Source organism: Parasteatoda tepidariorum, chromosome 7 (assembly GCF_982258835.1).
Source record: "Parasteatoda tepidariorum strain Cologne lab strain chromosome 7, Ptep-v5.0, whole genome shotgun sequence".
NCBI lineage: Eukaryota > Metazoa > Arthropoda > Arachnida > Araneae > Theridiidae > Parasteatoda > Parasteatoda tepidariorum.
The window spans coordinates 18,418,466-18,446,221 of record NC_141761.1 but is presented as its reverse complement, the minus strand read 5'-3'; the positions used below and the strand labels follow the sequence as shown (position 1 = coordinate 18,446,221).

General features: G+C 29.0%; 1 protein-coding gene across 5 annotated transcripts in view; it reads right to left on the bottom strand.

Annotated features, from left to right (window-relative positions):
- The window catches only part of Mhcl (Myosin heavy chain-like), a 132,933-nt gene that overhangs the window by 71,177 nt on the left and 34,000 nt on the right, over positions 1 to 27,756 (bottom strand). For all 5 annotated transcript variants that reach the window (XM_071182895.2, XM_071182899.2, XM_071182897.2 and 2 more), the window contains exons 16-21: positions 24,326 to 24,497; positions 22,924 to 23,128; positions 21,101 to 21,267; positions 20,759 to 20,887; positions 19,222 to 19,365; positions 16,210 to 16,299 (exon numbers count right to left, since the gene is read on the bottom strand). In XM_071182895.2, the coding sequence (XP_071038996.2) occupies positions 16,210 to 16,299; positions 19,222 to 19,365; positions 20,759 to 20,887; positions 21,101 to 21,267; positions 22,924 to 23,128; positions 24,326 to 24,497 (907 nt within the window). The remainder of the gene's footprint in view (positions 1 to 16,209; positions 16,300 to 19,221; positions 19,366 to 20,758; positions 20,888 to 21,100; positions 21,268 to 22,923; positions 23,129 to 24,325; positions 24,498 to 27,756) is intronic.

Genomic DNA, 27,756 nt, shown 5'->3' with positions numbered 1-27,756 from the left:
AATAAAATATTCCTATTTCTTCCTAATTTTCCCCTAATAAAATATTAATATTCCTATAACTTCCTATTCTTGTAAAACTTCTTTATAAACAATATTTTTAGTTTTTCCATTTGGTGCGAATAAGTATAAGTTCTTTTCTTCACCAACTCTTGAGCAGCCAACATAAAGCTGTCCATGTGAAAAGCAAGGCTTCTGCAAGTCAAGACCAACGACTTTTAAAGATTGTCCCTGAGATTTATTTATACTCATCGCAAAACTAAGTCGAACAGGAAACTGAAGTCGTTTAAACTCAAATGGATTGTCTGAAGATATGATGGGGATGCGAGGAATAAGCACCAGGGGTGATTGTGAGCCCAAGTTAAAATTCCGGAAAATTTCTTGAGTTAAAAAAAAAAAAAAAAGTTTAAATTGAAAAATTAGAAAAATATTTCAACAGGGTTTTTTTTCCTTTTTCTCAATATTTCTTAGTTTACTTAAACTATATTTAAAATTTTACACATACCTATACCATTTAAACATACCTATGATGACCTGGAGAAGTAATTAAAATTTACAAATATGTCTTTCTTTCTTCAGTTCATGATTATAACAACCATTTACTGATAAAAAATTGATATTAATCATGAATATAAGCTTATAAAGTATCTCTCTGGCTCTCCCTTACAAACAAATAAAATAAACTGTGTTTTTAAGTTCCACATTTGAAAATTTGATTTCCGGAAACTTCTGTGATCAATGATTTTTTGAAACGTCTGGATCTTCGATTTCCGGAAACTTCCGGATCACTGTTAGCGAAAATTCCGGAAATCCGGATTTTTTCCGGAGAACAATCAGCCCTGAAGCACACTATTTCCTGTTGACTGTCCTGTTATAATCATAGCTTCAATAACATTAGGCATCAATTTTTTCACAATCAATCTTGTTCCATTACACAATGCAGGTGGATCCAAATTTCTTAAAAGCATAATTGGTGCTCCAATTTTCAATTCTAATTTATGTGCAGGCACTCCAGGTGGTTCCAATGAGTTCAAAAATTCTGTCGGATAGTTGACAACTTGATCTATTTCCATGACAGCGTCCATCGACTTGTAAATTTCCAGAGCACCAGGTAATTTTTTTAAAAGTTTGTTATTTATCACGTTAACAATATCATTTGTTGGAGAAAGGATAGCTCTTTCACATAGCCATTGAGGGTTGCAGTAATTTTCATGAATATTAGGAAAAACCATTTCTTTGAGTTCGTCGGTTGTAGCAACACGATTTCCAATATTTTTCACATCTATAAGCCCTTCTTTATCGCCACTAATATCACCATTTCCAAGTCTTAGAAGATTGTTGGCAAATTCCTGAGCAAAGACTTCTCCTGTTAAATGAACTCGCATATTTGTTTTCAGCCGCAGTCTTTGAACATTTGTCCAAATGTAAGATGACTTTATACATGCATGTATTTCATCTGCCTTTGTCCCACGTTGTATTACGGGAAGTGTTTGTCGAAAATCACCAGATAAAACTAAAGTTACACCTCCCATACACTTGTTGTTTTTTAAAAGGTCTTGCATAGTGATATCCAGGGCTTCTAAAGCAGCTTTATGTGACATAGTGCACTCATCCCAAACTATTAGTTTACATCTTCTAAGAACATCAGCTTTGTGGGAGCTTCTGGAAATATTGCAGGTAGGATGCTCGACGGTTGATAAATTTAAAGGTAATTTAAACACTGAATGAGCTGTTCGTCCACCAGACAAAAGAGTTGCAGCAATACCAGAGGATGCAAACAGCAAGTGCAATCTTATTTCTTTGTCTCACTTTTGCTAAAATCAGATTTATGAGATAAGTTTTTCCTGTTCCACCAGGTGCATCCACAAAAAATATTCCACCGACGTCATTAAACACAGCAAATAAGATTTTCTCCAAAGCTTCCTTCTGGTCTTGAACCAGATTTGGCTCATTCGAATCAATGTATGATGTCATTTCATCTGTATTGTAATTTGTTGCCCTCAAAATTTCTCTGTTTAAGTCAATGGTATCTGTTTGTTGTGGCAAAGGAAGTCCATAAGTTTTTAAACCAGAACCACCCAATTCTTTGACCTTGTTTTCAAGAAGAATTAATGCCTGATTGAAGATGGCATCATCATAATTTAAATCCATGTCAGTACTTCTAATCCTGGCCTGGTGCAAAACATCTTCAGCCATATTTTCTCTTTGTAAATTCCACAATTCCAGAGGGTTTGCAATAGAACATGTTTGCAACATAATTGCAAATAAATTACGCAGCATTTCAGGTGATCGAACAACAGCAGCTTCTTCTAACGTGCTTTTCCAGTGCGAGTCATCTTCAAGAAGTCCTCTTACCTGGCAAGCCTGCTTAAATGTTTCGCATTTTATTTCTCCAAAAGTCTTTAAGTCATTGAAAGATGTAGGTCCGTGCACCTCATGAAGCAGCAGTCGAAGATGAAAACATTCGGAATTGTTAGGATGAATAGTGTAGACGCGACCAAGTGCATCACTTGATTTAATTCCTGGGTCTTCAGATACTGTCTGACCAGATTTCCGCCGAACCCACTTTTTGCTGCTTGCAGACCATGTATAATACTTTGGCAACTGATTATACAACAAAGTGCGAGCAAAATCATCGTTTTGACATAAGCTAAAAAGAGAAGTAAGTGTTGTGGCTGGTGGAGCTTGAGCTCTTTCCCGTGCATTTTCTGATGTGAAGTAAACTCGCTGGCCATTCTCTAAGTGTACACTTAAATGAACAACTGTTGGATGCCTTTCATGTATAGGGAAACCCAAAATACGCCACACTGCCTCATTGCTACTGATGTATCGTCCTATTTCATAATGCTGTACTTCATCATGCACACTTTCATCGTTGGCAATGTTAAATACAGCCATATCAGATCCTTTGTTTACATATTTGCAAACATATTTTATAGATTTTATCGAATTACAAAATTCCACATTAATATGGGCATTAAAAGTTTTTGACAACAATGGACAAAAAGGAACTACCCATCTATTATCAATAACAATATCAGAACTCCGTACTTTTTTAACTGTCGTATAACCACCATCCTCTGGACTCTGTCGACGATACAGGGGATATCCATCTTCCCCTGTTTGTGTTTCTTTCAAAAAATTTCGAGGATACCTCTTCGTACATTTTCCATCTTTCATGCAAGGAGACTGTTGATTCAAGATCCCACAAGGGCCATGTATCATTTGCGTCTTAATAACATCATGCAAAACTGGATCAATTTTTGGATCTGGTATTTCTGCACTTATTACATTATCTATGCTATGAACATGGATTTTTTCATGCAGCCAAATTAAGATATGAGCATGTGGGAGACCACGTTTTTGCCACTCTATTGTGTACATAAAACATTGAACAGAGCCAAATACTTTTCCTTTGTTGATGAGAATCATAAGAGCTCTTAGTTTAAGATGAAAAACTCTTGCTAGCAAATCATGTCGATCGTGACTTCTCTGCCTAGGCATTAATTCATTGGTAACCTCCTGCCACTGAGGATTACAGGTGAATGTAATAAACAAATCAGGCTTCCCGTAATTTCTAACATATGTCATCGCATCTTGAGTTCGCTCATGCATGTAGCGTGGACCACCAGTAAATGTAGAAGGTAAAATTACCATTTTACCTATATCATGAACACTCCCGTCTCTGTTTAGGGCATCCTTGAGATGAACATACTCTTCAACACGTAGTTTCTTCTGGTTCAAGCGTACAAACCTCAGTCGCTCAGATTCAATTTTTGCGAACATGTCCACAATAAATTGATTAAAAAGTTCCTTGCATCTCAAAATAATATTGAAATTTGCAGCTCGAAACATAATTCGATAGGCATAAAAATCCATTGCTGAAATTTTCTTAGAAGTCGGGAAGCCAGTAGTTGGGTTTACTTGCCTTAGTTCAAAATGGTAGCCGTCTTCACCTTGCCAGAACATCAAAGGATACTGCAATGCATCATATGCTCGGTGTGTTTCTGCAATTTTTTTAATTTCATTATTTTTTAATTCCAATACTATATCTCTGCTGCTGTATACATCACCTGCAAGAATAACTGCCACCTCCGATGTATTTGGAGCATTAAATCGTCTTTCATGCTGACCGACAGGTGTTTTATCTGCCTGAATTATAACTTTTAATTCAGGAGTCATTTTCTCCATGGCCAACTTAAAACTTCTCACGTAATTATTGTGTTCATGCAACATTTCTTGCAAACTTGAAACTAATGCTTGTTTTGCTTGCAAAACATTCCTGCAACGTTGTTCGGATTGCTTTTCCTGATCACTTACAAAGTATAATTGAAGAAAATTTGGCTTATCATTTATTTGTGGTTGTAGGCTTCCTATTCTGTGGTACACTTGTCCCTGAACTTTGAAAGTAGGCATAAAGCCTTGTTCCCGAATTTCACTCCCAGATCCAAATGATGTCATCTGAAAGCATGAATTGTATCTTCTGATGTTACTTTGAAAATGTACTGTTTCAATTGAAGAATCTGTTAACAATGCCAGTAAAGGTTCAGGAGGTGTTTGAAGTTCACATAGCTTAATTTTTCCATTGCTACAACACATACTTGGTGTTTCACCTTTCCATTTTAATGCCTGGCAAGAAATGCATTCTGTTGCCATTCCGCCAATTTCTATCAATGGATCTGATGCATAACATAAAGATGGGTTGTACATAAATGCAGAGTTTTCCTTGTCTTGCCACAAATGCAATCGAGCTTGGGATGTTGAAGCACGATTTTCTTCTAGCCTTCTTCGACGTTCCTGGGATGTTTCTCGGGTCCTTGCATTTCTGGTTGAGACACGATTATTTTCTAATCTTCTTCCGCGTTCTTCAGATGTTTCTCGGGTCCTTGCATTTCCGGTTGAGACACGATTATTTTCTAATCTTCTTCCGCGTTCTTCAGATGTTTCTCGGGTCCTTGCATTTCTGGTTGAGACACGATTATTTTCTAATCTTCTTCCGCGTTCTTCAGATGTTTCTCGGGTCCTTGCATTTCTGGTTGAGACACGATTATTTTCTAATTTTCTTCCGCGTTCTTCAGATGTTTCTTGAGCCCTAGCACTGCTTGTCGAAATTCGGTCATATTCCATCCTTCTTTGACGTTCCACAGACGTTTCTTTGGCCCTTCTTCTTCTTTGAGAATCTCTTAATGTCTTTTTCTTTGACAAAATACAAAGTTTTTTGGAAGGCGGTTCTGCCATATCAGTAATCGGGTGTTTAAGAAGTCAACGAATACTTTAGAACAGCAATTACTATGAAAGCAAATCATGAAACTTCAATATTAAAATCTAAGTGCCTACCTGCAAACTGAAACTTTCTGAAAATAACTAATTACGTTTAATAAAAACTGTTAAAATAAAGAATAGAAAAACCAAAGAGATCCAAGGTAAGTGTGATCGTTCCTTTAAAAACAATTAAATTCCTATTTTATATATTATATAGCTACTACGCTTAAGAAAAAAAAACGAAAATGCTAAATACATGAAAAGAACACGAAAACGAATTAATTTTTTATGGTATCAACTTCTATTTCTATATCATTTTTTATGGTATCAATTTATATATCTATATCGCAACAAAAATTATCGTTTTCGCTTAAGAAAAAAAAACAGAGCGTGGAAAGAAGAAGAAAAACTTATTATAACAATTATGAGCAGCGACAAATATATCAAAGCGAATCGTTCTATTTACGTATCGAATATGTTGCCACATTTTTAACACAAAAGTTAAACTTTTCTCCACTTTGATAAATGTATGCTAATGCGAACCTTACAATTAAATTATTAATTCCTTTGTATATTATTGGTTTAAGTTGTCGAAAATTAATATTTCAATTGTAAGGTTCGCATTAGCATACATTTATAAGAGTGGAGAAAAGTATATGCATTTTTTAATAGTTTTTTGAATATGGCTCTTTGAAAACGAATATTACGTCAAGCGCTCAGGTATTATAATTTTGATCTAGTTGCGCTTGTATAATTTTGATCTAGTTGCGCTTTCTACGTCATTTTGCTAACATCGTTTGGTTTGTTATTTCTAAGTTAACTTTCAAAAAATTAGCTGGCAACAGCAACGAAAAAGCAGAGATTTTCTTACAAAATGACTGATAACTAAAAAACTAATCCAAATTTTTGAAAAAGAAAAAAAATACTTCTTCATTATGTCAAAACACAATTATGGGCCGAGTTTCGTGCCTGGGCGAGGCTTCTGGGGCGATATATTGTGATTACAGACACACACACAGCCCCGTTTATTATTATGTATAGATGTATAGATAAAATTTAACGTTGTATTGACTTTGAAAATTTGATTCATCAAGTCATCTGCACAAACAAATCCTAATTGCGTATTATTTTTTTATAACTTTTTGTTAACTAAATAATAACTAGTTGCTTATAATATTTAATCATTTTAAATCAGTAGATAGTCTAAGATTCGAAATGCAAATTTTACTTTTAATAATACACTATTGTAAAAAAATTTAGGTATCAAAAAGCTCGAATATTTAAATAGAAAATTAGGAACGAGATGAATAGTTTTATTTACTTTAACTTTTTTAATTAAAACTTTTAAATTAAATTTTTAATTAACTTTTTTAATTTAGAATAAAATTTAACGTTGTATTGACTTTGAAAGTTTGAACCACCAAGTCATTTGCACAAACAAATCCTATTTGCGTATTATTTCTTTATAACTTTTCTTAATAAAATAACAACTTGTTGCTTATAATATTTAATCATTTTAAATCAGTAGACAGTCTAAAATTCGAAAAGCAAATTTTACTTTTTGTAAAAAAAATTTGGTATCAAAAAGCTCGAATATTTAAATAGAAAATTAGGAAAGGGATGAATAGTTTTATTTACTTCAACTTTTTTAATTACTTTTCTTGTCAGTTATTTTTGTAATGCGGGCATGACTTACAATGTTGGTTTTTACATCGTTGTTTCTAAAAAATTTCTTTTATTATAAGGTTTAATCTTGGACGATTTCAGAGCAAGGCTCAATAGTTGAGAAGTGAGTGACTACATCTTTACTCCGCATCGACTTTCCGATATAAATTGTAGTAATAAAGTGCACGAAAGTGCCAGAATTATCTTCAGCTCATTATCGATAGACTGTAATTTCTGAAACATTTATTTTGTAGAAGTTATAGAATTGTACCTTTTTAATAACAAGGCCTGTTTAATTTTTCAAAGGCCTGTTTAGAAAAATAAAAAAAAAAAAAAAAAAAATATGCCAAAGTTTATATTTGATTACTTTGTCAAAAGCTTATTTCTTCCACTTTTTGTTGTTGTATTATTAAAACTGTCTTTTTATAATTTTTAGATTTACCAAAGAGAAAAAACTAAAAGATTTCGTATATTATTATATTATTATTATTATTTCCTTCTCGCTCCCGTGAAAATGACGGGGTGAGGTTTCGCCCTCTATTTGTCGCTCCCGTGATATTGACGGGCTGGAGTGCTCAGTAGTAACGCGCCAATGAGAATAAAACTAATTCATTTATTTTGCCCCGAAAACATTTTATTTCTCATTTCACACACCAGATGGCAGTACCAGAATATTTTTAAGGTAATTGTAGATAGTTAGTTTATTTTAAACTAGATGTCAGCACTAATTAAATACGTAATACAAATACAAAAAATAGGAACTTTTATGACCGTTTTCCTGAAAATTAACCGATCGTTAAGGGGTTAACTAGCTGGTCCGTCAATACGAACTCATCGCTTAGCTGTTTCTCATTGTCGTAGCAGCTCGCACAACATTTCATCTGCCTACTTGCTCCGTTTATCTTATGCAGCATTGCTCTGAATCCTCGGCATCTGTATTTTTAGGCAAATCGGAGTGTTGGAAATGTAGCCAAACAAACACACTGCTTCGCGGATCCACATAGCCTTACACCTGCATGAATTAACGGTTTCGCGGTTTGATGGTACAAAAGCTGGCAACGCTTACGCTGCGCCAAACACATGTTAGTAATTTGTGAGAACATGTTATTTAGCATAACTGTCAATTAGACTATTACCCCGATAGTTACAAAATATGGAAATCCTTTTTGGTTTTTCTATTAGTCTCATAAAAAAAACACGTGATTTAAATTTGAGACATCTAACTTAGTAAAAACATGTTACTTAGCATTACTGTCAATTAGGTTAAGTACCCCGATAACAACAAAGCATAGAAATGAACATTTTTTAGTTTAATCTATCTATCTGATAAGAAACACGTGTTCTATATTTGAGACTATCTTGCAGAAAACATGTCAGTAAGCATTACCGCCAATTAAGCTATGTACCCCTAATAACTCCGATTACTACAAAATATCGAAATGAAACTTGAGTTTTTCTATTTATTTCTAACAAAAACACGTGATCCAAATTTAAGACTAGGATCTTGGTAAAAACATGTTATATAGCATTACTGTCAGTTAGGTAAATTAACCAGATAAATGCAAAATATCGTAATGAAACTTTAGTTTTTCTAAACTAAACTCAGTGGCACGACAGCCCATAGAGGGCCAAGGCCTACTGTGCCCATCTCAGTTTTCTTTACCTTGGGCTCTGGGGTGTAGGAGCAGATGTTCTGGTCAGGTGGTCAGCCGAACGTGGAACCCCCAGTGTTTAGTTCCTTAGCATGCTTGGTACTCATTTATCGACTCACTGAAGGGATAAAAGGATGAGTTAAACTTGCCCGGCCCGAGGATCGAGCCCAGGACCTGTGGCACGGGAGCGCGAAGAGCTACCACTTAGCCACTGGGCGTCCTTTAGTTTTTCCATTTATCATATAAAGAAAACATGTTCCAAATTCTAGTTTTCTGACCTCATGGGAGAATTAATGAAGAGTGAGGGCCTTGCCGTTTATATAAATATATATTATTATAGGGCCATCGCTGGACTTAGTGGAGCACCGGGCAAAACTTTTTTTAAGGTCCCTTCAAATATTCTATTTCTGCAGAGCCCCTAGGAAAGTAGATAACTTAACTCGTTAGATTTTTGCCTGAGTTTTAATAGTAGTTAAATTATTTTTTTTAATATAATTATCAAATAAGAACTACAATTTCTTTCTATTATAATTAATTTTCACAATTTTATTTTTAAGCTTTTAATTATCGTGCGTCTAACCATGTTTTAAACTAATGCATTTATCGTAAAAAAATTTCAAATATATCTTATTTTCTAAAAGGATTTGATTTCAACGGATAGATGTCGATTTCATTATTGTACCAGGAATTTGACTTCAATGAACTATTTCTTTGTATGGGGCTCCTGAAGCCATATCTAGGTACTTGATAGGTACTAGGTATAGAATCTTCAATATAAAGAAAAAAAAAGGAAGGATGGAAACCCTAAGTATTAAATTTGCCTCTTTATGGGTGCATTCATTTAAATTAAGAGATGGCGAGGCCATACAAAGCTCATGTTATAGATGATTTTCTGTTGCCGAAGATGGAACAGTTGGAGCTCCAGATTTCAAACCTATAGAGCGTGTCTGAAAAAGTAGTTTGCAACATATGAAGCTCTTTAGCAGCCATCCATAGTCAGAACATATGGGTCCTATTGCTAAAGAAACACTCTTATAACCTGAATAGCGTGAAGCCTGTATATCATTATCAAAAAGCCAAAGAGTGACCTTTATCCTATTATTAGCTCATTTTTGTTTGATTCTCTAATCACTGCTTTCTGACCTCTGACTACAATGTGTGTGACACATGATCATGTGTGTGTACTATAACTGTTGAATAGTATCTTGTTTGGAAATTCCCCTGAGGCATCATTGCAAACACTAATTTCTTTTCGCCTTAGTTACAGTTAGACCCAATATGCATTTTGATCAAAAATGTTTAATTGATGGTGCAAATTTGAAAAGTTAACACTCTACAATTTAGTGTCTCTGTCATATAATCACTTTGACTCTTTTTTATTTCAATTTTATTTAATTCCATTTTATGTTAAATTCTACTGTTCCTACATTGATACTAAATTTACACTGAAAAGAAAATCTACATTGTTTATCTAAAAATATTTATGTTGCAACTGTAAGTAATAATACTTATCTATCATCTGTTATCTAAAATGGATTGATGGCGCATGTCAAACATATAAATAAGTGTTAGATAACATAAGAGTATATTTAAAGAAAAAATAAAGATAAGCTTTAATATTTAAATCAAACAGTAATTTACTTAAGATACTAAAGAAAATGGACTTTTGTCTTCTTTGACACTATGGTTACTTTAAAAAACATTTAAACATTATATAGAATTAAACTAAAAGAAATAACTATAGAACTAAAGCGAATTTTATGAATTCAATTAAAAATAAAAGAAAACTATAAAATTATCATCTAACTAGTAGTTAAACTTATTGCTACAACTGGACACGGTATAAGATTGGTTAGGAAGAGTTGCCATTTCATAAAACTTTGAAAACAAAACTTGGTTGTGTTTTTTCTTGTATATTTTTGAGTATTAAAGTGAAAACTCTTAAAAACTTCTCAGTGAAATCAATCTATTTTCAAACCGTTAGTCCAATGGTTCCGGGAATGATTGACAAAATCTGAAAATTCCTTTAATTTTGAATGCCACATCATTTTGATTGCCTTCATCAACACACTTTATTTAATAAGATTCTATTAGAATATTCTAGTATGTAATCCAATTGAGAAGATATGAAAATTTAGGCTTCAGTGTGAACATCTTTGGGGAGAAACTAAATAACAATTGAGTTTCTATGATATAGGTTGAACAGGCTGCAGGGGAACTCTAAATCAATAAATCTACTGAGTAGATTTCACATCAGCACTGTAAATTTGGTAAGGAACCAAAATTTTAATTTTGTGCTTTATTTAATTTCTTGTAGTTTTATAAATCAAAAATAATTAAGTAAAATTTTGATGGTCTACTATTGTATTTTAAATGAAAATTTATACATATTATAAAATCAAGAATTTGTGTGTGTGACTGTATCGCGTGTGTGACCGGATCGCGGGTAAATGATACACTTTAAGAATTACAAAATTCATCATGAAGCAAAATGAGTACAATTGTAAACAAATGACGAAAGCCCAATTTTCGATTTTTTAAAAATATTATTTCAAACTTAGACATTTCAAAAAGGGAACTTTTTTATTAGCTTAGCAGAATGTTTCAAAATAAGCCATGGACGATTCAGTTTCCAGGGGTCTGTCTAGGTTTTTCTGAGAGGTTTAATTTAGTTTAATTTAATTTAATTTAGGCATAATTTGTGAAATTTAAAAATTATATAAAAAAATCAACAAAAAATATGCAGGGTATCTGCTACATTTTAGATTTTCAAATTCATGACTTTCCAGGACTAATTCCAAGACTTAACGAAGCTACTATTTTCTCTGACAAAAACACAGCAATAAATTTAAAAAAGCATTATAAAATAACATTAATTCAAATGATAGGCACAACCAAAACTAATATACTCTTCTTATTAATAGATTTCATATTTAAAAAACAGCCTAATAAAAGAGTTGAGGCAATAAAATAGCTGGAAAAAATACAAAAGCAAATTTTGTTTTCTATTTTTCTGCAGAATTATATTCTAAATATACTTTTCTTGTTCATCAGAGAGGAAAGAAATACTCCTGATTTTTCTGCTCTCATTTCGGAATTTTAAAAAAAAAATTGCCAATGACTGGCTTGCTTCAGCTAGAATTTTAAATTCATAAAATAAAAAAAGCAAATAATAATAAAAATTCTGAAATCACAGAAGTTTAAAAGATAGTTCCCTCCAGAAAAAATGTTTTTTCTTTCATTTTTTTGAAAGAACACCATAATTTTTAAAGAACAGGATAATAACATTTTATATTTTAATAAAATATGACTGTGAGTGAGGATTTTGTTACAAATTCTGATAAACACTGTGAAATTGGGGGGGAGGGGTAAATTCCATTTTAAAAATTAGATTTTTCGGAGACCTAAATCCATGCTTCTTTAAAAAAAAGTTAAAATCATGACATTTCATGACAAATTTTGTTCAATACTGAAATTCATGACTTTCCAGGTGCACGGATACCCTTAATATGGTAATATGGTAAATACCCTTAATGCGGATACCCTTAATATGGTAATATGGTAAATACCCTTAATATGGTACCCTTAATATGATATAGATTACTGTTTCTTACGGGATAGAAAAATAAAATTTCAAGAAAAAGTATTTTGTGAAACTACTGTTTTTCTTAAAGTTGAATTTGTGAAGGCAACGCTAAATGGTAGTAAATTTGGCCTGGACAGACCCCTGGTTTTTTAAATATTTTAAAGATAACATATTGTTGATGCTTGTTAGCTTATTGCTCCTATCAAAAAAGTTAGTTTATTGTGTGTTCTGTATTATTTAATTATTTTTATTCATTATGCCAGGTCATCTGAATGATCAAAGTGAACGTGATAGCATAAGTGGACTATGTCACCAGATTAATATTTCTTAAGATTATCTACACCGGTTTATTTTGTATATAGTTACGCTTTAAAAACTTGCTACTATAAAACCAAATCTGCTATAGAATTTTAAAACTGAAAATGAAAATTAAGGGAGAAATGGAACTAATTTGTTTATGAGAGTGTAAAAAATTGGCTAAATATTATTGACATCCTTCACGTTTAATTAATTTTGGTAATCGGTACCAACTGAAATAAAAATATAAGCTATTAACTAAAAAGCAATATTAATGGAGAAAATATACTTCATTACGGGATACTGTAAAAAGTTACCATACTATAGGTAGCCTACTAACATCATAGTAATTGCTGTAGTTGATACTAAATATACTCTTATATAGACACAAAGTATTTTAGAGTAAACTCCGTGCCATTACAGCTAAGCCAATAAATACTGAACATTTTTAGGACAGATTTCTTAAGTTCCCCTGAAGATCTAAGTACAGGAGAAAGTAGCTTGACTGCAGTAAATTTTAAATATTAAAAGTTGCCTTCAGCAACAGCATTATGCCAGTTGATACTTAATACAGATATTTTGATATATCTTTATTTTGATGGGATGAACTACTAAAAATGTGTTTTACTTAATCTAATAACGTAAATCCACAAGTAATCTATACACATAATAAAATCAAGAATTTGTGCGTGTCTGTCTGTGTGCCTGTATATCAGATTGCAGGTATATACTCTAAGCTCTAAAAATATGAGATTCAAAATTAATCTGAATGAGTAAAATTGTAAACAAGTTACGAAGCCCTATTTTTGATTTTTTTTTTAATTATATTTAAAATTCAGAGATATTTAAAAAATGGATTTTTCTCATTTGCTTAGCAGAAGCCATTCAGTTAGTAAAAACCATTGTTTTAAAATAAGCTATGGACGATTCTGTTTATTCAAATATTTTATAAACATCAGTTATGTTGGCTTAGATCTTTCATAAAAAAAATTATTTACTGTGCATTTTCTTATCTTTAATTATATTTTATTTGTTAAGCCAGGTTATCTGAATGATCAACGTCATCCTCGTAGCATAAGCAAACTACATCACCAAATTATTATTTCTATGTGTTTATTTTGTTTAAAGTTATGCTTTTATAACGTGTTTTTATATGACTAAATAATTTAAAATCAATACTAATTGAAATTTTAAAAAAATGAGCTTTGTACTGAAAAGGTAAATAATGGAGAAATGGAACTTATTTAAATTTACTGAGGATAAACATAAAAAAAAAAAAACACCAATATCATTATTGACGCCAATGATAATTAATTGTGGTATTAGTTACAAATTGAAGTAAAATAATAGGCTATGCACTAAAAGTAACATTTATAGAGAAATGCTAATAATTCATTTAAGATAGCGTAAAAAATCGGAAACTATTATTGACCCTAATGATGCTTAATTAATTTCAGTAACAGGTACAAATTGAAATAAAAAATAAGCTATGAACTAAAGAAGCAAAGTTTATGGAAAAAATGTACTTATTCATTACAGGAACTGCAAAAAGTCCACATACTATTATTGACACCAATGATGGTTAATTTTGGAAAAAGGCACACTATACGCATATTAATTGGGGCAATTTTAAAAGGTACCAAATAATCTCTTACATAAATACAGAGTATTTTATGAGTAAATTTGTTGCAGATTACAGCTGAACCAATACCGGACACTTTTATGATCGATTTTTTATGGCCTTTCGTAGATATATGAACACAAGAAAGTAGCTTGAAGGTGGTAAATTTTAAATATCATGTGTTGCCTCGAGCAACGGAATTCTGGCAGATGATACTGAATATAGTTAATCCTTATATGCGATGAACTACTTAATGCGTGTTTTGCTTAATCTAAAAACGCAAATCCAAGAAGGGCAACAAATAATAATAAATAAATGAAAAACATTGGAATTATTTTAGCCTTAATATTTGTCTGAAAGTTATGGGTGCAATTATGTAGTGTTGTACAGTACTGATTAATTGATACCTTTATTTTCACCCCATACAAAGAACGGGTATTCAGCTAGTGAATAATTAATACAATAACACATCCTAAAAAAACTGGTTAATCCATACACTTTTGTTAACTACAATAATTGTCTTCCTGATATTTGAAGTATAGCACACAATTTCTTCCATAACCCCACCAGTTTTATTCCCTCCTGTTTAACTGACATATAGGCTGTCTGAAAACTTAATAGCGGGTTGAAAATGCATTTTGAATCAAGTATACTAGTGAAAAATTTATTGTTAAAAGAATTAATTGACAACCCCAGGGGCGGCAGATACTTCTATAAAAAAAAAGTGACTTTTGTGATTGTTTAAAAATAGTGACCATTTTTAACAAAAAAGTGACCACATAGGAAGAGCATAAGGGAAGAATTTAATATGAAACAAAATGGCACCTTTTTTATACAATGCTATAATTTGTAAGAGAGATACAATTTACTTAAGTAAAAAGATCTTAGTCTTTGTTCATAAAAATAACCTTGGACCCTGTGCCGTTTTCATTCTTATAAGTGGAAAAGAAGTGGAAAGTGGAAAAGAAAGAGTAAAAGGGTGATAGTAGATTTCTATTTTTGGAAAATGGGAAATATTTACAATACATATGTCAGCATTTAGATGACGGGGAATTTTATTCTTGACCAAAACAAAAATCTCAAAATATAATTATTAAACACAAAATATAAATTTAAAACAAAATTTATTTTTCAGAATTTTCTTAAAAATAAGACTAATGAAATTCTGATTTAATAATTGACTATATTTTATAATTTTTTTGTACAATATTTTATTCTATAATAATTTTTTTCCAGTTTTGTGAAGTTTCAATCAAACATTTTAAAAGTGTTTTACACAGAATTTAAATGCTGGACTTCAATAGCATACATTTATTAATTATTTTGTTTTAATATGTTTCTATTCTATTAATATGTTCTTTACTTCCAGTTGGAATAAGCAGGCTACCACTCTTTAACATAGAATTTGTATTTTATCCAAGTAAGTTTTTGGTTTTAATATAATTCATTGTAAATAACTCATTGATTATGAGTTTTGATATAACCAAATAGTTGAACAAGAGAATTTTCAGTAATTAATTTTTCAATGTTAAAAAATCTACATAAAATACTATTATTAAAAGCATGATAAAAATTGTGTATAAAAATTTTAAAAAAATTTATGTTAACGAAATAAGTAGAGCTTTAAAGTTTGTCAAAGTTTCAACAGAAATTAACTTCAAAGTTTTTTTAAAAAAATGCCTAGTAGCCAAAAAAAAAATTTAACAGCACAACTATTAACATATTGTGTTTCCTCCTCCCTAACTAAAGATTGAAATGAAATCTTCCAAATTTGAAAAAAATTATTTATATAAAATGTTAAGTGTTAAACTGAGTACACAAAAATAATAAATTTGAAAGGCTTGAAGCAATATAATGATAAGCAAACTTTTTTTCTTCAAAAAAGAACATTTTTTTAATGAAACTATATTTTAGTATTGTTTCAAACAAGGTACTAAATATATTTCTGGGATTTCCACTATATAGCAACACAATATGCAGAAGTATGAAAATTGTAATGCTTTTTGCCAAAACTGCTCATAAAAAATGAACAATTTAAACTGTGACTTATCATTATATTGCATTAAGCGCTTCAATCATAAGAAACATTGCTCAGCAAAATATGTCTATAAAATAGTTGCATATCTTACCTTCACTTCAAGTTTATCATTTGTTATTTTAAGCTCATTTCTTTCTTTTTCCAATTTCTCTAATTTTGCTTTCAGTGTGTCTAACTCTTCCTGCATTAAAATAAAATGAATTCACATAAATATCAATAAAACTAAATTATTTTTTACATTTGTAGCATTGAGATATTGTTTATATCAGATTATATGTAAAAAGTGCCACAACTCTTTGATATCAAACAACTAAAAATAGGCCTTTGCTTGACTACTTTTGAGGAATTAATTTATTAATAAAAAGAATGTTTTTGCACCCTATTTACGGGGTTATGCATAAACCTTTTGATTGAAGTAAATGGCTCAAGGGATAGAACACTAACGTCTCAGAAAGGGAATCAAGGTTCAAATTTTGGTAATAGCTGGTCAATTCTCATACTACACAGTTAGCATACAATAAACCCAATAGTAGAGTTTTTATGAGTTAAAATCTCATTGTCATTGGAAATGATATCTGTAAATGGTTTTCTTGGTTTATCTTTCCATGCAACCCAAATGTTGGTTTGTTCAATCAAAAAGTTCTTCTTAAAGTTATGCTTATTACAATGCTTGAATTACATCATTTTGTTAGAGGTTCAAAATTACAAGTCTAGGGAATTGAACAACATTGATTAAAAAAAAAAAACTCTGCTGTTCAATGCAATAAAGTAAATACAATAAAATAAAATTGCCGCATGTTAGTACTATTTAATGGTGCCAAAAAAATGAGATTTTATAGATAAAAAAAACACTATCTTTTAGTTTTATTGTAACATAAAAATATTGGGCAAATGTGTTTTTAATTGATAAAGATTGATTTTCTTTCAAAATTTTTGAATTTTTTACAAACTATAAATTTTAAACTTTTCATTACACTTGAATACATACATATATATAGATATATAGCATAATAAATAAATACAAATAACATGAAGAAAATAAAGTAAAACAATTTTTTTTTATTGCGCATAAGCTGCAAGTAAACAGAACTCATAAAATAAGCTCAAAATGTAGAGAAAACAAGGCGAAAATTACAGAGCAATGAAAGAAGGGGTAAAAAATAATAGTAATAATAAAAATAACATGAAACCAGAAGGAAAAAAAAATCCGAAAAAAAAAAGGATAACAATTTTAAAAATCCGGAAAATAAAAGATATAATCTCTTCATCAGCTTACACGATTATATCCACAAAAAAGAGTGCTTTCTAATATTGTATCAATATAGTTAAAGCAATAAAATAGAACGCAATAAGTAAAAATATCACGTAAAAGCAGAAAATTAAATATAAAGAAAAAACAGAATAAAACATGAAATGAAATCAAAAAAGCGAGTAGCGAATTCAAATGAACTTACACGTACAGGAAATTTTTCAAAAATGATTTAAATTATTTTCGAAACAAGATTGCCAGATTGCAAAAAATGAAAACAAAAGCGCAAATTGAGATAAAAGCATAAGTAGAGGATTTTTGTATTACTGAAGTGCGTTTGATTTGTTAGTTACCAAGGATGGGTCCGAAATGGATGTGCGCAAAGTAATATTATACTGGATAATTTAAAGAAGTTGACAATTGATAATTATAGAAAATAGATATTTATTTAAGAAAAAAAAATATAAAATAGAAAAGAGAAAGAAACATGAATTGCTTGTTTTGCACATAATTTTAGCCACGGATTTATATATATAAATATATATAATATACACACAGTCTAGACAGTTAAGTATGACCCTTCCATTATATCAATTACTACATGGAGTCCTCTTTGCTGTTCCATAGACGCAATATCATTTTAATGCCCATTAGATTCCCGAAAAATCACTCCAAAAACAGAAGCAAGATACATTTTTGCTTTCAAAACTAACATTATTCCATTGACATCAAGTCAGTCAATAACAAAAGTCTCTAGAAAACTATTCAAACCACTATTTCTTTTGATGTTACCTCTCAATAAAAATAAAAACATCTTGAATTCTCAATGAATGAAGAAAACGTGGCAGGACCAACTATTCTTAATCTAGAAGGTCCTGAGTTGTAATCTATGGACGACAAAAAAATGCGAAATATGGATTACTTTCCACTATTGAGAATTTAAAGTGTATATTGCAACATCATTTAGAAATAAAGAGTTTCTTGTATAATCATAACCATTCAAAATTTCTTTTCATAAGGTTCTATATATTTATCAATCATATTTTTCTTGTTTACAAAGTGTTGTAAGAGGGGGTTTATTAATTTTGGATTAATTTTGTAAAAATACATGTTATTTATTATTCATAATCTTTTTCATTTTAGTTTTGCTCATTCTCTGGACGCACGTTATTTGGCGAAAATGACTGCCATTAACCATTGTAATGCTATATCCTTAGAGCACAAATCAGAAAATTTCAAAAGAATTGGATAGAAGAATAATAGAAATGGCTAAACTATTTTAGAAACCGAAAAGCATTTTGTTTAAAATAATTAATAATTGTGATATAATTCTAAAGGCAGAAGAGCAGAGTGTTCTAATTTCATGGCATCATTTAAAATTAATTGTGATTTAAAATTTTAAGATCTAAATAAAACACAGAATAGCTAAGATATATGCTCAATATTAAAAGATGTCATTTGAAAAAATGAAAATGTATTTCTAACCTTTACTGTACTATATTAAATAATACTTTTACTATACTGACTTAAAAAAAAAGTACTTGTCAGTTTTATAATTCTGTTTACTTGTAAAAAATAGTGTGTGTGTGCTTTTTTTTTCAAAATAAATGCAGTATTTATGAAATATAAAAAATCTTTTCACTAATTTTATGTTGTCGTGATATAGCAACCTCACGTAATAACGTCAATTTTTGTTTGGAACACAGTGGCAGTCATAACGAGCATCGACTGTACAAACAAATAAAAAATTTACAATGGAAATAAATTCACAATTAAACCAACTTTTTCATTGATAAGAAACACTTTAAATTTACTCATTTTAACATATCTCAAAAGGTTAAAAAAATTACTTACAGTTTTCAAACGCAAATCTTCCTCAGTTCGATGAACATCCAATAAAGGTAAAATTTTCACATATAGTCGCCACCAAGGCCAACTTCTTATTGCTAAGAATTTGCGTACATTTCTTTGTATGCAGCATATTGCAAGTTCCTGAACCTGTAAAAATAAATAAAATGCCAGTAAGGAATCTGAATTGTAAAAAGTTAAAAACAATGACCTTAAATATAAGAATTATAAGAGAATAAAAATAATAAAGACGTTAATTATAAAATCTACATAAAAAACACACAATAGTATGGTTTAAAGATATTTGATGTTTAAATATATTTACATAATACACTTAATTTACACTGAGAAATAATTGAAAAAAATGAAGAATCTGTAACCAAATCCCAACCTGAATGAGTGAAGTGAGAATGAGATAGTTAAAATAATGATTTTTTTAAAAATACTTTTAAGAGATTATTTTTCATTTCAAATAGGCTTTTAAAAAAGTAATGCTATTTATATAAAACTATTTTAAATATCAAAAGATTTTAAATACTCAAAAAACTTATCTTATAAATTTAAGTTAGTTGCACGAATAAAATTGTTATCATATACACATTAAAATGACATCCATGTTTGAGCGAAACAAATAAATAAAAAGTCAGCTATCCAAATATCAGTAAAATGAAATTATTTGTTGTGTAATAATATTAAAGTGAACTGATTGCCAGACACATTTAAAGACGAATTCATTAAAAAATTCTTTTATACCAAGCTACATTCACCACTAAATGCACAAAAAATGATTTAAAAATAACTTTGATTTTTTTTCTCATTTAATTCATTTAAGCAACTTAAGAAAATAAATAAAAAAAATAAATCTGATTTAAATTTAAAAATCTGCTATTAAAGTATTTTTTCCAAAGTACATAAAAATTATAATTTTTTGCATTATACTACAAATTTATAATAATAATACAATAAAGTTAAGTTTTATAAGTAGTTAATATTGCATAAGAGCTACACTAATATATACTACACTAATATTATACTACAAATTTATAATAATAATACATTAAGTTAAGTTTGATCTAGTAGTTAATATTGCATAAGAGCTACACTAATCGGTTATTGGGGATGATCTGAGATTTATTTATAATGATGATTCACAAAGAATAAATTTTACATTACACTACAGTCAATATTTAAAGACGTAATTAATACGTATACACATATTGTTAACAAATCATCTTAAATACTTAGTATCGTAAAAATTCAACATTTAGATAAAAATTAAAATTCCGCAAATATTTGTAAGCAGTCAAAACTACAGAGCTTTCAACTAAGATTTTCAGTTATTTAAAAAAAAATAGTACATTAAAATAAGGTGGTTTAAATTATAAATAATTTCTTAATACATAACTAATAATCAATTTCCATTAACAGAGAACATACTAAGATTATGATTATCAAGTTTTTAAAAAACTTTTTTTCTACAATAAAATAAATATTTAAAATAAATGTTTTCTACAATAAAGTATTATTTACTACATAAACATACTTTTAATTTATTGATTGATCTTCTTGCAAGATATCCTCGGCAAGATGCCTGAAAACTGGTAATCACTCCATTCAACTTTTGATCCCGCTTTGCCTCTAGCTGAGCTAACACTCCTGAACGAAGGAAAATCTAAAACACACACAAATTTAAAATAAAAAAACCAATAAGCTATAAAATTAGAAATTAACAAGTATTATAAACAAAATATATTTCTATATGACATAAAAAAGCATTTCATACCCAGTACACAATCTATAAAAAGTAAAAGTTGCAGAAAAATTAACGAGTAGAAAACGAATAGTAATCTAAGGAAAGATATAAGTCCTCAATTTAAAACCTTACCTGACTCAAGCCCAATCGATAGGTACTCTTCTCAAGGTCAATACTTTCCAGCAAAGTTTCAGCAGCTTTTCGTTCATCATAGACAGGAGAAGTGACGCGATGTTCAGCAGGCGCAAGAATTTCAAACCTACGCCTGAACTCCGAATACATAAGGTTTTCAGGAAAACCTGCAGAATTAAACAATCAAAAATTAATGATCCAATATACCATGAAGGTAAGTTTGAAAAACTAAGAAAATTCTTCTTGATAAATTACATTAACCTAATTCTAACAATTATGACAGAATTTAGGAATAAAGGAAATAATTAGTTAGCTTTTACTTTGTGCACAAAATGATAGCAAAAAGAAGAAGAAAAATTAAGATGAAATAAGATATGTTATTACCTTATAAGAGAACTAAAAGTATCAGCACAGCAGAATAAAATCAAAATCATAAACAAAAAATAATAAACTAAATAACAAATTTGTGAAACCACTACTGGAAAAAGCAACCTAACTATCGAAAAGAAAAATTATTATTTAAGAAATTAAATTATAAGAATCTTATAAGAAATTAAAGTTGTTATTAATTTTCATATGTTTTTTTGGTTGTCATCAGTATAAAATTAATAAGTCATAAAAATATTGTTTTTCTGTAAAATATTTTGCATCCCAAATTTAAAGGCATACCTGCAATATTTATTTTTTCCTATTTTGTTATCCGATTTGTTATTTGATTGTTTTCTAAATTAAGCGCGTAAAACTGAAAGAGTCTTTTTTTTTTATTATGATGCAATTCTGTGGTAACACATTTTCAGATTTTAAAATAAACTTATTTGAATTGGAGTCTTAAACTTATTAACAGAATTACAATTGCCATTTTTTGGTGTAAATTACATTAATATGCTATTTTTAATTACTGTTAAAGACTGCTACTGTCGTTCAATAATTAGAACATAGCGATTAGCTTCATGCACAATGTGATGCATGTGCAAATTATATTTAATATATCAGCATCTTTGGTAAGCGAATCATTACTTAGCAAAATTACTATTCTTCATTAATAGACCTTAATGGAATCATACAACAGTTTTCATACTATTTATCAATCAAATGTGACTCAAAGGAAACATTTAATTTATAAAAAAAAAATTAATGTTACACACAAGTGTAAGTGAACAGATTTCTTTACAGTACATATATTTTAAGTGAATAATTTCAACTTCCGAAGATAAAACTGTTTTATGTTAAGATACAACAATTTTAGAGAAGCAACAATAAAGACTGGTGAATGGCATTTAACAGAATACATTAAAAAATGAATGAGATCATAGTTTATAAAGATATAGTAATTAAATTACAGCAATAAAAAACTTTTATTTCTCATTTAAATCTTAAAATTTTATAAAAAATAGACAAGATAATTTCAGTTATAAAAGCAAAATACTCGTGTAACAGCCAGTTGGCAGCTAAGGGGTTTTAGAGGATATGGCTCTACAATATCAAGACCAATAGGAGAGTGGGACAATTAGATCAGCATTGGCTCCTGTCTCCAGTCAGACAGGGGCTGAGAGAGCTTGAAGCCACTGCCAGGGATGTAACCCAGGTCCCCTTACTGACATTGTGTAAGTGACTATTATAATTATCATAAAAGTAGAATGAGTTTTTTAAGTAGACAATATGAAATGAAAAAAGATTAAAAGCAAAAATAAAAGGGCCTACAGTTGTAATACAATAACAAGTTTAAAATATTCTAATACGTTAAAAATATTTATGATTTTAAGTGCAAAATGTGATTTTTTTAATAAGTTTTCAATACTAAGACAATGCTAATGACTCATTACCTTGTTTGTGAACTCTAACTGTATCAAGAACTTGAAATCCTCTAATTTGTGAACGCAACAGTGGAATATTTAACATATCTTCAGTAAGTGAATTTTTTGCCACTGTGGGAGAAAGACGGCTTTCCCGAATCCCGGCATTGTGTCGAGGTATAAAGCATTGAACAAAGTGCATATTAGTCCTTCGTAGCAAATCTATCAGACCATCCTACAAAATAAAAAGATTACAAAGTGAAGCATTTTTAATCAGCCATTCAAACTATTACAGGATTTCAAACAAATTTTTCGCAGTGTAGGTAATATTTATGTAAATTAGAATTAGAAAAATTTTGCCCAACACTGCATATAAATTAATTTAGCAGATATATAAAAAGTCATGTAAATGATCGTTTCTAAATGAAACTATATTAATTTCAAAAATTTCTGTGTTAGTTCCATGCAACTAATAAAATCAAATAAAAAGGAAAAATGTAAAGTTTTACGTAAAATGTTTTTAAGTTACTTCTCGATTATCCACGAAGATAACAACAGATAAGTAACTTCAGTGGTCATATATCGTACTTCGTACATGTGTTGAAAGAAATTTTCATTTTTGTAAAACTGGCAATAGCAATTTATAGAACTTGGAACAATTATGTGATATCATGTAGAACAAAGATGATCAGACTGAATAATGAGTGGTTAAAATCTTCTAAAATAAACTACTGGTACATTTACCATGCCAAAGTCTGCCTTACAATCCAACCCCACGAAAATCAGCAGTTTACAGTATGCATTTAAATCAGACGAAAATAAATTTCCTTGATAAAGGTTTATGTGCACTGCACAGCAATACTATTTTGAATACAGTTAACATAAACTAACAATATTTTTGTTTAAAAGCTGCAACATGGAGTGAAAAGTTAAAAAAAAATTTAATACTGGATAATAATAATTTACACTAAGTTTTTAAACCTTTAATAATAAAAATTATAAGTTATATTATTAACCGCTTGTTATCACTGATCAGCAAGTTAGAAAATAAAGCCTTTGAAAAATGTTTAAATTATCTTGGAATAATGGAATGTGAGTTAACTTAAATTCTCAAATTAACAAAATTAAAATATTCACAAAAATCAAACTAATTATATAAATATGATAGACTTTGATAGCGAAACTGACCATAGAAATCTCAATTTAATTGACAAAACTTACTTAATTTATTGAAAATTTTCAAAAATACATTATTGAATGATCTCAACCTTATCAACCAGAAAGAAATTAAAAGCAAACGATTTCTAAACCAAAGCAGTTCCATTCTAAATCCAGTCTGAACTTTTCTAAATTCAGTTGCAAGAGACGGAAGGATATAAGCTCATAGTTCTATCTCATAAAGTCGTACAATAGGAATAGAGGTTTCACAAACCATTGTATACTTGACTTGGAGAGGAACAGATCGTCTTTTCACACCAGCACCCTGTGCTCTTCGCATGCTCGAACTTCGGCGCAAAGTTGAAGCTCCGTCTGCATGCAGTGTATTTGATCCTGGTGTTCCAAATACTCCCCGTGATGTAGAAAATAATTGATTTATGCATTCTCTGCAAATATAACAAAAATGCTGTTAAAGAAAAAAGTATCTATTGAGAACTAAAAGAAAAATATTTAATAATAACATCATAATCACAAAGGAAGACCTAACATTAATTTCAGTACCATTACTTCTTAAACTAATATATTAGTCTTTAAATGTAGAATGCCTGCTTAAATGTGAACCAATCATCAATTACAATAAATAGAAAATTAATTTTTGTTCATAATATTTAATAGGAAAAGACTCTGAATAATTTTCAAATAATACCTTTGCATGTATAAAAAAAATTAAAAAAAAGTGGGTGCTAATAGATTTATTCAAAAACATTAATAGATAAAAAATATATATATATGGATCATTTTATAGTCGTTTTGATTATAGTATTAGAGCTAGAATTTTTTTAAGGTATAGCAAAGGAATATATAGAAAGGCATAATAATAATATAAGGAAACACAAATACAGGAAGAATATAGAGGCAGGGTTGGCTAGTTTAAATCAAGCATTATTTACCTTTTCAATAAAAATGTTTTAAATACTTACATTTTCTATATAAATTCTTTCGGTTTTATTATGATCAAATAAAAAAAAATATGGAAGTTTTTCAAATTTTTATAGTTTTTCATATTTTCATAGTTTTTTATAAATATATATTTTTTACAATTGAATTTTACTTGATAATTTTTAAATGTTAACATAGAATTGGGTTCCCATAAAAATATCTACATAAAATAAACTTATGCGCTTAAAATAAAAAGACAATTGCCATTGTTATTTCCATGTATTTTTTTTTGTTTTTTTGTTAGTTAAATAATGTATTTATTGGAAATGTAAAAATTTCTCAAACTTTAATCTTACCTACTTGTCAAATATATGTTTGCTAGAATCAAAACTATAAATGAGAATGAGGTGCAGTTTAGGTTTTACTTTATTAGTTAAATTTTATATTGTTTTCTGCTACCAGAGAAAATAAATATGTATTTTATAATGTTTATATTCATAAATGAAATATTCTCTAATTAAAGTTTTTAATTATATTAAAAAAAGTTTAAAAGATCTTAAAAAATTTGTTCAAAATGTTTTTAAAGTATTTTTTTATTTATTTAATGATGCAGTGCGTCAAAAAGAATATGATTAAATTTAATGCTCAATTATGTTAAAATAAATGACAAAAACACAGTTTATTCCTCATTTTTTAAAACCATTAGTAATAACACAAACTTTTACTACTTTATATGATCATATTTAGGCAGTGCATTTGCCTTTTTTTTTTTAATCATTCTATTAATTTTTAATGATTTTTAATAAAAAATATATTGCTCTGAATATTTCAAGCTCAAACCTTGTAGTGATTCAATAAATAAAAAAAATTTACAAAGCAATGATATTAAATGCTACAAATTGTATGAAGCTAAATAATGACGTTAATGTAAATAATCCTGAAATAAGTCATTTATATATATACTTACTAACAAGGGGAAAAACTGACAAATGCACTACTAAAATAACATATAAAATGTTTATTCCCATGTTAAGTGAAATAAGTACATTCAGATTCTTTAGTTATTATACTTTTCTATATCATGCTTGCATCTTTATGAAACTAAAGTTAATCTCTTTGAATTTTTTTATTCAAAATATTAATAGTTAAAAAAGACTTCTGTTAAATACCTTTTAATGGTTAACTTACACTTTTTAACGTCTTTCTGCCAAAAAAAAAAGTTTTTTTTTTTTTTTTTAATAAAACGGTTTTTTCCAACCCTGTATAAGGAACATGTAGAAAAAATTTGATAGTAGCAATAATTTTAAACCTATAATAAAAATAGTCTTAAAAGAACATTTGTCAACAAATACAAAGATTGGGAAAACTTGTAAACAACCTGTACAATGAAATATCTTTCAATGCTTAATGAAGTATTTAGAAAAAGAAAATATATTCTCCCTTTTAAAAAAAATAAAACAATTTTTAGCGAAAAAAAAAACTAAATACTTTATTAGATAGGGGCTTTGCTGATGAACAACCCTCAAGATAACTAAATTTACCAGATGCTGCAAACATAAAACATGATATGCACATATAGATAAACATAGAAAAAGAAAATTTATCTATCACTATCAACAGGTTAGAAAACATTTGGAAAAAATTTAAAATATCTCAGAAAAGGAATTTTAGTAAGTTATATTTCTACATAAAAATAAAACTATTAATATAGCAATCAAAAAGCAACAAAAAAGCCCTAGTTGATTGACAAAACCTATAACTTCACAAAAACTAATTAACCTCTAATAAGATAAATTGAAAAATTCAAATTGCCAACACTTCATCAATTTATATTAATTAATTTATATTTATGCATTTGAAATTATGATTAGTTTTTGTAAAGTTATAGGTTTTGTCAATCAACTAGGGCTTTTTTGAAAGCAACAAAAAAGCCCTAGTTGATTGACAAAACCTATAACTTTATAAAAAATAATTAACCTCTAATAAGATAAATTGAAAAATTCAAATTGCCAACATTTCATCAATTTATATTAATTAATTTATATTTATGCATTTGAAATATGCATGATAGTAATTTTCGCCAGTGTAATTATTTTTTAACATTTCCAAAAATATATATTAAAAAAAAAATTTAAAAAATATTTGAAAAGAATTGAAAACAATGAAAATGGTGGATCACTGGAATAATCCCATGTCTGGAAAATATTATTCCCAATTTCCTATTAGCACACTCTAAGAAAAAGAAAGAAAAAAAGAAAAAAACAGATCTATTATTCCAGTTAAAAATGTAGTTTTTTAATTCTTAGTTCTTCCCTTTAAAAAGAAAAAAAAAACCTAGCTCTGCATTATATGCATGAACTGACAAAAGTTGTAAAATTTTAGGAAGTTGCTTCTAAGAATTATTGCGACTTCATCGTATTTGCTGTGAAATAAAAAACTAACTGCTTAAAAGACATATTTGACTATTTTTCTGAGATATGGATCATATGTGTGTCTTATCGCGGTAAATGTGTTAAATATTTAATTAAAAAATTAAATTCAGCAAAAATTTTAAAAAAATAAATCTTTTAAATTGGAATTACTACAGTTTCATAAAACAAACTGAAATAAAAACTAAAGTAGCGAGTAAATTAAATAACTTCCTTTTAAAAAAAAAACTAGCTCTGCATTATATTCAGGAACTGACAAAAGTTGTAAAATCCTAGGAGGCTGTTTCTAAGAATTTGCTGTGAAATAAAAAACTAACTGCTCATAAGACATACTTGA